Consider the following 11860-nt stretch of genomic DNA (forward strand, 5'->3'; position numbering starts at 1 on the left):
CTGTAATTCACAGCTCTCCAGCGCTTAACTGCTGTAGTACTCTGTAGGACTGGTACTAGCGCAGTATGCTATTGTAACCCAATGAGTTTTGGTACTAGCGCAGTATGCTATTGTAACCCAATGAGTTTTGGACCGTGACTACCATGTGCTTTCATTTCTAAAATCTGTGGTAACTTGTTCCCTTCACCTGTGTCTGAAAACTTGAATTTGTTAGCATGTTTTTCACTGGGTTCCACCTTCTAAATCAGCTTGCATCAATAATAGTTAATTGCTCCCCGACCTCAGGTGTTGTGCCATTCAGCCTCAGCTCTGTCTGCTACAGTAAATTTTTTCATTCACTTTTAATTCCAGGTTCTTCCCTCTTCAGATCAAAAGTTCCATGGTGAGTGATTAAAAGAAAGGACTGTTAAGTGGGTGGAAATTGAATGGATGCAAAGGATTTTAACAGGGAGAAAGACAGTATTTTTATAAATGAAAAAATTGATGCCACTTAGTACTGTTGCCTGAAAGATGATTAAAGTAACTGAAGTTGATCACAATTAGAACTTCAAATTTTTATTGCTTTGAACTGAAGCATTTTTATTTAAATTCATAGTTCATTATTCCTTTGCATGTACTGTTCAAAGTCTGAGCACTGCTTGATTTACAAGATAGAAAATAAGTCACTGAACATAATGGGCTAAACTTCGAACCATACCCTCGAATTTCACACCCATAATTAATCACCCATGCTCAATTGCAGACATAAATGTTAGCATTTACACTTGTAATTGTGTGCAGGCACAGGGAGACGACCTTTTGGTATTGTCACCTGCATCAGATTTCAGGCACAAGAAATAAATTGAAATACTTATAAGGGCCAAGTGAATTACTGTTCCATAGCACCAGGCGGCAGAGTACCGAGAGTACGCTAGGCTTATGTTCTATTATTTTTTATGATAGGAATAACAAAGTACAAGGCTGTTGAAATATGTGTGTTGTAGGCTTGACTTATGTACAGCTGTAAAGCACTTCTAGGATCAGTTCTTCGTTCCACTGGAGTATGAGTTTTGCCTTTAACTTACCCAGAACGAGTGGCTGGCCTGGGGTCAGGAGTGGCCCCATGTTGCACCCCGTGCCGCAGCTGTGAGATGCAAACTGCAAGGGTGCGAAGGGCTCTGCGACCCACAGGGCTCCCCTGGAGGAGCTTTCTATTTGCAGCACCAGAAACTGCTGTAGTGGCCTTCAGTGCTCTGAGAAACCATTTGGACAAAAAGGGATGTATTGGAATATGTGGTGCAATTGCTGTCCCAGCAATAATTCTTCTGAAATACAGCAAATCTCAAGCATCCCATGCAGAAGTGAAGTCCACAGAGTGCTTAAAAACAAACAAACAAGCAAGAAAAACGCAACAAAGAAAAAAACCCCAGCTAATTAAAATAACGTGTATCTTTTGGGCTGTCTGTCACTTTAAAATTGTGATGGAAGTAACTGGTCTAGAGTGAGTTTTAGCTTTATAATTTGCCTTGGCACTTTTTACATAGTTTCCCTTTCCCTGCTTCTATGCTTTTCAGCCTTCCCAAGCCGTGTTTTCGTTCATTTGGTTTTAATTCAGTCCTAGTTCAGAATCTTAATGCCAAAACAATTCCTCTGTGGGCAAAGAAGTGAGAGTACAAGGAAGGCACTGCCTGGTCTTTAAGGCCATGTTTGTACTAGTAGGAGAAGCAGCCAAGGGCTGTTCTGGGGCCTTAAGGCCAAATGACCTGGCGTAGCTTGTGTCCATGCAGCTAAATTAACTTACATCCCCAAAACAGGATGACCTCATCCAAACTTATTGCTCGGAATAGTCCCTGGCCAGTCCTGCTTGGTTTTTATTTGAAACCATGCCTAAAACCGTGCCAGATGTTTGTCTGTACGGGCAGTCATGTGCAGACCCCTGCCTTTGCCCTGGCTGTGGCTGATGGCTGTGGGTCTCGCCTTACCAACCTGGGTCAGGTGCAGGAGGTGGCTGGCACAGGTCTCTGTGAACTCCTGCCAGTTTTACTTCTCAGCCTTTGTGATAATAAGGTTTCCCAAGTTCCGTTAAGGTCTTTAGGCATTGTACTTGCACAGGTAGGCTGAGGGAAAAAACACAGGATTGATCTTCTTTGAAGAATAAGTAGAAAATGAAACGAGCTGAGGAGGAGAAATCCTTTAAGTATCCCCAATAATGACAAATTACAGACCTAAAAATACTGGCTCTTTTAATGTATACTTATTTTTGTAAATTATTTTCTTCTGAGTTCTTTGTAAATTTAAGTCAAAACTTTTGCAATGGAACATGCCAGAGAAGAGCCATACTCAGCACAAAATGTTTTGTTATCAGAGAGCTATAAAATTGAAGGTGCAATGTAGAAAGTTGTTATGTTTATCAAATACCTATTTAACCAATACACCTCTTGTCCAAAGAGCAAGAGTTTCACACTCTAGTATCCTGATGACTTGACTTTTGGCAGCTGGTGAAGCAGCACAGTTGTGTCACGGTGCTAACACAGCCGGGCAGTGTTTATTCCTTGGCCCTGCTGGGGATGGAGGGGGCGGCGGGAGATCTCTGGTACAGCCCCTATTGCTCAGGCTGTGTCCAGTTGGGTCTCCAAACTTAAGGATGGAGACCCCAGCCCCTCTGGGCAGGAAGCTTCTTCCAGTGCTGAATCATCTTCATAGCGAAAATACTGCCTTAGGTCCAGCCAGTACCTCTCCAGCTTCAGCTTGTGACCACTGTTTCCCTGTCTCCTGCCCTGCACCTGAGGACAGAGCCTGGTGCTGTCTTTCCAGTAAGCTCCTCTTGGGCACCAGGGGGCTCCTATTAAATCCCCCTGAAACCATCTCTTCTCCAGGCTAAAGCCAGTTCCCTCAGCCTGTCCTCACTCAGGGCATATGTATATGGTATTGTCAAATCCTATTTATTAAAGTATTTTAAGGGGTGTGTTGATTTCTGTCTCCACCCATGTGTTGAAAAAGAAAAATCAGTGTTAGAAAAAAAACCTTTCATGTATGTTCTGTATTAAAATTTAAAGTCACCTGATGGTTTTAAATTTTGGGGGTTTTATGCTTTCTAGACTGTGCCTTAATCACACGCTCAGCTGCGTTGACTCCCTATGGTTTGCGTAAACCTTTGTGAGTCCTTTAAAACCCAGCAGAAGGAAAGTAATGCGGCATGTTGAAAGTCACCTCAGGTTTTCACAAGCTTCTGAAAGCATCTTGTGTACATCCAGCATACTGGGCTAGTCTGATCCATTGGTAGCATAAGAAAAGACTGAGCATAGCTGGAAAGAAGGGGAGGAGCTGATGTGTTTCTGCTTGGAAATAGCCACTTTGTGCCTGCTCCCCCACCCATTGCACTGCTACAGCCCCTAACTGTCACCCATTTAGGTTTTCTCCTGCTGCCCATTTTCCTTGTCAGCAGGACTCTGTGTGTGTGTGTATATATATATACACATGCACTATCTTCTCCCATTTGATGCCATGTGGTTGCAGAGCAATCTCCCTCTGAAGGAAGTCTTTCTTCAAAGTAGTTACTGGCAACATTTGTTCGGGATTTAGAGCAGAATTCACCCCGCTTTTTAGATGTACTTAATATAGCTGAAAAGATGTTAGGTTCGCTTGTCATTCAGCGGTTACAGCTACATGCAAGGCTACACTGACAAGGTAATTAAGTCTCTCACAGGGACTTACTGCAGTCTGCGCTTTTCTTACTCTGTTCTGTGCATGCGTGCGACGGTCACGTTTAGTTGTGTTGGTAAAGCTCTCTGGCTCCTTGGAGAGAGGACTGGAGATTAAAATCCCCTCCAGTCCTTAACTCGTATGGATCACCATGCCACCAAGCCCTCTTTCACATGAAACACTGAATTAAGCTCTGGGGAGCCTTTTAGAAAATACCTTGGGTCAGAATGGCCTGCAGCACTTCTCATCTACGTGCAATGTGGTTTTCATCAGACCTACCTCCACTGGTAAAAATAACATGAAGGGGAAGTAGCTTAAGGTACGGCCTACTAACATGGATTAATGTGTATGGCTTTTCCAGTCTCGGGAAGTCCACCTGATTGAGATAATTGCTGACAGATAAACAAGTAATGCTACAGGCAGGTCTAATCAATCTTGTATGCTTGTTGCAATAATTACACTGCCAGTAGCTGAGTCGTCATTTTACAAACTGTAGACAGACAGCTTAGGTAGCAGAGTGTGTTTTGTATTTATTGTGTGGATGAGTATTTACTTTTACAACACAAACAGGGAACTTTAAAACAAAGTATCTGTGATTTTTTGAATGAATGAGTAATAGTTTTGCTGGCTTCATTTTTTATCTCTGTTCCTGCAGGTCAAGGCAACAGATGCGGATGCTGACCAGTTTGGTGAAATTGAGTATTTTCTTTATGATGGGTTTCATTACTATGAAAAATCCAAAGCCTTCCAGATTGACCCACGTACTGGTCAGATCTGTGTGTCTCAAGACATTGACAGAGAAGGAGATCCAACCACTTATGATCTCTTAGTAAAAGCTACGGATGGGGTGAGTTTTTGCCTTTCCATACTGCCAGATTTGTGAATGCATTTGCAAACTTGGATGTGCTGTATGCTTTTAAATGAGAATGTAATGACTATGTAAAAATTGCATGAATTTGAATAAAATTTCTTACCCCTACAGAGGGCAGAAAGTAATACATCATGAACCATAAATTTTGACCCAAATTAATAAAATTGGTTGTGAACTCCCCAATAACTCCTAAACAAGTTGTTGAAAACCACTTCTAGGATATGTTAGTCCCTGCTCATTTTCCTCTTCCTTTTGGACCCAGTGGACTCCAGGTTACCTCCACTCCCTGCTTTAAAGATGACTGCAGCAGTAATAAACCAGTAACTTCGTGCTACAGCTGTGTGGCTACTGGCCTTGTCCTTTCTAGGTAGCTGATGCCGTCGCTGCTGCTGTGGCTGGGTACAGCCTCCCTGCAGCGGCACGTCTGAAAGTTTTCCCACTTTTCAAGATCTGGTGCTTCAAGTGGGTATTCATGGTACAGGGCAGGCAGGGTAGTTGCACATGCCTGAAATAGTTCAGATCTCTCTTTGGCCAGGAGGTTGAGGAGATGCTTGTTGTGGTAGAAAAATATTGAGATGTCAGGGTGCCAACACTTTGTCTACCTGGTGGCATGTAACAGAAAATTTTGGTAGCACGATTCCTGAAACAGACTGGAAGGAAATAGTTTCTGGGTTCATTTTGTTACTAAAGTATCCAAAGGCGATTTGCAATGAGAGTCACAGAAAGAGACCAGCCCCGACTCTTCTTGGCTTTCTTCAGCTTTAGTAATGAACTGTGAAAAGGCTGAAGAAAAAGGTTACTGGTTGGCTTCAAATGTTAAAATTAATGTAAGTACACTTCAAAAATTGTTATTCAGGTCACATTTTGGAGCACAGTTGGAGCTGAAAAACATTGAAATTAAATTATTTCAGGCTATACAGTATTTCATATCTTGAATATTAACTTTTCATTTAAGATGTTGTCCTAAGTGTATCTAATATAAATTTTTAAAAATACAATTGTGCTAGAAATACTGTATTTTTCATTAAAAAGATCTGTGCTTTTTTTTTTTTTACAATACACTGAAGAAACTTGGTAAACTATGATTTCCATATTCATGAGTAGATGAACTTAAATAGCTGCAGTTGATGCTTGGTATTAATTACTGCATTTTGAGAATGTAGTAGTTGAGGGTATATTTTTATGCTGTTGAATTTGGGTATATATGTAATAGTTAAGCAATTCAGCTGCTTTTTTCTTTAGCTATTGCTATTCAGTGTTTATTTCAGAGGCTACAGAAGCATTCTCCTCTTGTATTAATAGTGCCTCTAGCAGAGTGCCTTTTCTTCCCCATAGATTTCTTTTGAGGAGAAACAATTTATATAAGAATGTATTTGTTTGTTTCTTTGTATGTTTGTTTCCTGACTATCTTATTTGAATGTCTAATAACTTAAGAATATAAGTCTTTCAGTTAGGATAGTGTAGGTAGTCTTTCCAGCAGAAGTAAGTTTGTGTCCATTGTGGAATTTCTCTGATTTGTGATTTCTATCTTCAAAATTCCTGTCTAGGCAAAACTTTGTAGGATGTACCCGAGTACAGATTTCCAAGCCTTGAAGAATGAAGCAGTCAGTATTATAATGTATAACAGCAGAAAATTATGTATTCTGCTATAGTTTATCACTTCATTTTTTTCTCTCGTATACATGGTTTGAAGCTGTATAAATGTAAAGAACACATAAACGTATCTGGAATATCAAGATTAGTTTTATTAAGGCTAAATGAGAGCAGGATGATAGCAGTGAAATGCTGATAAGTTTCTCAGATAACCAGTCTCATCCAGAAGATTATTTTGAAAATGTGAAGGAAAATGGGTTTACATGAAAAAAGCTTGATGCGTTTTTTGGTTAAATTACTGCTCTAGTGATAAATCTTATGTCAAAAGTTAAAGGAAAACAGCCACTGCATTGAATCTATAAGTTATTTCATTTTTAAATCGGTCTGTCATTTATTGACCTTGTGTTTTCAGAAGTTCGGTAATGGGGAGGAGTGTTCAATTTTTGATTGCCTTGTCTGCGACAGGAAGGACTTGATCTTACTGGAACTCAGCACTTTGTAGATCCCATTGATTTTTCTTCTAAAAATTAGCTCATCTGACAGCTAAATACTAAAGCACGTAAATTCAATATTAGCTTTTCAAAATCTTCAGTATACCTGAACTTACGTTGAGCCACTCTCCACCTTTAGAGCAGAATTGTAGTACGATATTTTACCACCTGGCATTCTGCTGCTGGGCTTGATGGATAAAAGATGTTAGGTGTGGTGTTCAAAGTGGAGGCTGCGATCGGGGGAGAAATGTGTGCAGAAAAGAAAGAGGAAGAGTGAAGGATCACCCTTGGCAAAGGGGAGGGAGAGAGATGAAAAGGAAACAGAATAACAAAGTTAATTAGCAAGGAGGAAAAAGGAAGCCTTTTCCAGGTGGTTCTTGTCTTGTCTTACAGCAAAACTCTCAGCTTCCTCCACCTGTTCATGCCTACTCCATTACATGGTTTTGGAGCTTGTTGGTCATGTCTTTTATGCACTGTGTAGAAAGCGTAATGGGAGAACTGAAACTGCATGAGAAGCAAGTGAAAACCAGATTCTGTTAAACTGGTGTTAAGTAAACATCCTGTGAGAGCGTTCTCACTGATTAAGCGGGGACAAGACTGATCATAACGTTAGCTTTTGCAGCTGGCAGCGCTGATTTTGGTCCCAAAGTCACTTACTTCACATAGATATTTGGTTGTACTCCTTGAAATGCTTTTATATGAAAAGAAATAATGTGGCTAGGTTTATAGAAAGGTGTTTGCGCTGAATCCCTCAGCATCTGTTTCCAGCCCACCCCTTGGGTCTCTGTCTGCCTGGACTGTGGCAGACAGAGCTGCTCCGATAGTGAGGGTGACCCTCCTGTGATTCACATGCCAGCTCTGCCTGGGACACCCCCTTTTCAAACCGCACCCTTAGTCACAATAGGTGTGTTTCTGCACTCGTGACAGATCACAGACAGTTCCAGTAGGCATTTGGGGTGTCTTTGAATTTACAGTCAGCTGAAAATTTCTTATAATGATATTAAAATTGTAAATTTCCTCTCTCTGGAAAAAAAAAAGAGAAAATCAGATGGAGGTATGTTGCTTGGGGAGCCTCCACAAACACTTGAGAGAGATTTAGGTGAGGCATGCTGTGAAATCACGTCTTGCAAAGAGGAAAATGTGGAATAACAGGAATTCTAATAAAAGTATTTGCCTGTTCTCAAAAGCAGTATAGGAGACAAAAGGACTACTTTTCTGATTTTGAATATGTGCAAATTGAGTCTGATGTTTTGTAATTCTTCTGTTTTGCTTTTTTTTTTGTTTGCTTTCACAATGTGACTGAAACAGACACTCTGTGTGTTTTTCCCTGTTTGCTTGGGGGTCTCCAAACTACTATATATGTAAATTTATGCTTTCTTTATGCTTGTTTTGTGTATGTCTGCCTTAAAGAGTCTTAACATGAATTGATTTTCATACAGGAAACTTTTCTAACAGCATACAGTTTTGCTGCTGTACAGTGGCAAATTTTATTACTGTATATCATGCATAATTCAATCTTTTTTTCTTATGCATTTGTATTTTTTACGATGCCCATCACCTCTCTTTCAACTAAATAAACAGTAATGCCTGCAGCTGTTAAAGAAAACCTGTCACAATCCAGAGAAATTTAATTGGAATAATGCTAATTTAAATTGTCTAGTGGCATCTGTACTATCTGCTTACAAATGACAGTTGTCTGGCTTTCAAAGCCAAAATCTTGAGTTGCACAATCTTGGGGTTGCTGCACAACGAGGGGCGTTCAGGAGTGTCTGACCTTGACTCTGGGAGGAGCTGGCCTGCACAGTTTTCCTCAAAAGCTGGGGAAGACCGGATGACCTACACTTGTGAGAGGTGCTACCAGGCATAGACCAATTCCAGCAACAAACAACTCTATAGGTAACAGTGTGCATACCATCTCTCTTTGTCAGTGTGGCAAGAAATTTTGAAAACTGCAGAGCAGAAGCAGGGTGTTCTACAACTCCTTTTCCTCCACCACTGTAAGGAGTGCCACACCACATCTATATACCCTATTGAGAGTCCAGCAATTTGGGCTTGTGGCATTTCTTTGTCTTTCCCTTTGCAGAGTGGACTGCCTTGGTTTTGTTTTCTCCAAATGAGGTTCTTGAGCGCTGTGATAGGACTGCCCTTAATGATTATTTGAAGGCTGCCATTGAATGGTGGTGGGAGGCCTTTTGGTGGGTTTGTTTGAAAATCTGTGCCCCAGTGCTTTTTTGTCATTTTTCCTGTTTTCCCCCAATCCGTCCCTGTTAGGCTCTGGTTTCAGCATATCCCAGGACTCACTAGCATGTAGTGCTTCAAGTACCTTCTAAATGTGTCCATGTTTCACAGCTTTTTTTTAATTTGTTCCTTGGGCACAACGTGAGTGAGAAGGGAAGGCTGGAGCTTTTTGTTTGAGCTTCCTTTTCATTTGGACTACAGTCATAGCTTTTAGACATTGTCAGGGTTGAAGACACTTGAGGGCATATGTCTTTCATCCTAAGGATGGTCCAAGGAAGCCATCCTCACTGTAGTGGTAGATCAGAGGAGACTAGACTATTTCAGTTGGAAGGGACCTACAATGATCATCCAGTCCAATTGCCTGACCAATTCAGGGCTGACCAAGTTAAGGTGTGTTGTTAAGCGTATTATCCAAATGCCTCTTAAATACTGACAGGCTTGGGGCATTGACAACCTCTCTAGGAAACCTGTTCCAGTGTTGGTTCACCCTCTTGGTAAAGAAATGCTTCCTCAGGTTCAGTCATTCCTCTGGCGCATCTTTGAACCATTCCCACGTGTCCTATCGCTGTATCACAGGGAGAAGAGATCAGCATAAAGACTGAGGCAAAAACCACATTGAATGAGTATGCTTTTTCTTCATCCCTGTTAGTCAGATGACCATCTTCAACAAGTATAGGTCAAATCTTTTCTTTAGACCTCCTCTTGCTATTAACATACTCAAAAAGGCCCTTCTTATCTGAAACAACACTGGCCAGTTTCAACTCTAATTGAGCTTTCTTGTCTTCTCCCTGCATATACAAACCACAGCTCTGTAATCTTCCTGACCTCACTTCCAGAGATCATACACTTTCTTTTTCCTCTTGAACTTCACAAGAAGTTCCCTGTTCAGCGAAACTGGTCTCATGCCCCGCTTGCTTGACTTATGATACAGTGGAATTACCTGCTCCCATGCTTCTAAAACATGGTTCTTAAAGACTGACTAGCACTTGTGGACTGCTAAGCCCTCAAAAACAGATTCCCAGGGTGCTCTGCCAAATAGCTCTCTGAATAGCTTAAAGTTTGCTCTCCTGAAGTCCAGGGTAGCAACTGTGCTGTCCTTTTTTCTCAGTAGCACAGTGGCACAGAGCTGCTTTTGTATGTGCAGGCTACAGGGCATGCCCAGTACTCAGAGAGAGGGCTCTGAAGGTCTTGTGAGTGCTGCGAGGATGTACAGGGTATCTGCTGTGATGGAGGTTGTCTTGGGTAGCACAGTATGAAAGTGCTTTTGACAGCAGGGAGGTGGTCTGCAGACCTGCAATGCAGGCAGATTCACTTGAGTGAAACAGCCTGCCAACGGTGTACTACACCTTTTGCAATGATTATGTGGCAGCTGAAAAACTGAAGACTCGGGATTTCCCGTAAAAAAAACAAGGATGCTTCTTTTTGTCGCCAGTTGATTAGTATTAAGATAATAAGACTTTTAATTGCCATCTTTTCTAGATTTCTATCTTTGTGAGTCTCAAGGCTTTTTATCCTTTTTCCAGATTTTTTTAAAAGATCAGCTTTTTTGGTATGCTGAAAACTACTTCAAAATCAGATGCACTTGTAGAGACTAAAATAAAAACCTAAGAATTTTAAGTACAGTGCATTAAAGTAGATCCTAAGTCTGATCTAATTGCATATACAAGTGCATCTGCTAAATATGAAGGTACAGTTACATAGGGGACTGTGATCACATCTGTACTGTATGCTCAAGATTATCACTTACTGAGTTTACTTAGGATTATGTGCTTCCTTACACAGATGGGTGTTACCACTTCTTGTTAGGAAGCGGTCTTTCAAAATTCAACTTAAATGCTTTGAGAATGTTTTCATAGGCAATTAAAGTGCACATATGTAAAAAATGTAAAAAAGAGAGATGAAAGACTGAGTGTTAGCTTTACATATTGTGCTTAAACCAGCCTTGCTATCACAGAACACTTGGCTAAAGCTGACGCAGTATTGACTCCAATACTATGCCTGGGTTTCTTCAAAACCACTTATTTTGTATGTAATTGTATGTAATGACTTTCAAGTTCTGTTGCTCAGAATAGGAGCTTGGACATACTGAGGGACAAGCAAGTAAGAGATTCACCTAAATAGTATTTTTTCTTTCATGAAGGTGAGTTTCCTTTTAAAAAAAGATCAAAAAATGAACAGGCATAATTCCCGATTTGGTGTGGTAAGATTGTAAGTGGAAGTTTTATCATGGAAAGAAGATACCAATGCTGAAGCGCAGTGATACATTTTTGGGCAAATTTATAGTGCATTCTGAACTCTTTCAATTTACATCACTTGCAGAAGATTATGAAATTGCCTGTCAATGTAGAGTATGGCATTACCACCTTTTATGTTACTGCTCATCTTTAAACAGGTACCGGAACAGTCATTCATTAAAAATGTAAACTCTGCCAGTTATGTAGGTTAGTATTTATTTAGACTCTGAAGAACTTCTAATAATGCTGAAACCTTAGTCACTCTCTTACTACCTTTCTGCATAGAAAAATACATTGTTCTTCATCTCTTGCTTTTTGGTGAGCCACAATGTTTAGCCAATTTTCTTTGTCTTTTACACTGAAGCCACTGAAATGTAGAGGTAAGAGCTCAACATTCACAGACAAAGATTCTGAAGAAGTTAAGGCTTTTGAAATAATTGGCAGTGTCTCTCCATTTTGACAGCGTTGCAATTTCAAGGTGACATATCTTTTGGCTTTAGCACAAAAAACCCCAAGAAAATATGTCTTCATGTCAGAGATCCTGTATATCACAGTTTAGTCTGGAACAAAAATTTGACAGCACAATTCATTGACAAAAATGTTGGAGGCTGTTGTGGAAATCTTGATGGATTCTTAAATATTTTACAGCATCAAGATGAAGAAATACAGCTATTCAAACTAGCACCATTTCTACTTATTAAGCTAAAAAGTATCTCCTGACAAAGGCAGGCTAACCTTTTTTTTTTTTTTTG

General features: G+C 40.4%; 1 protein-coding gene across 1 annotated transcript in view; it reads left to right on the top strand.

The window, feature by feature from the left end:
* Positions 1 to 351: 351 nt before the first annotated feature.
* DCHS2 (dachsous cadherin-related 2) overlaps positions 352 to 11860 on the top strand; it is a gene marked incomplete at its 5' end in the record, with an annotated part of 75556 nt that continues 64047 nt past the window's right edge. The window contains 2 exon segments of the mRNA XM_035894856.1: positions 352 to 382; positions 4301 to 4528. Of these exon segments, the coding sequence (XP_035750749.1) occupies positions 352 to 382; positions 4301 to 4528 (259 nt within the window).

The sequence above is a fragment of the Egretta garzetta genome, unplaced genomic scaffold, assembly GCF_000687185.1.
Source record: "Egretta garzetta isolate BGI_Z169 unplaced genomic scaffold, ASM68718v1 scaffold810, whole genome shotgun sequence".
Taxonomy (NCBI): domain Eukaryota; kingdom Metazoa; phylum Chordata; class Aves; order Pelecaniformes; family Ardeidae; genus Egretta; species Egretta garzetta.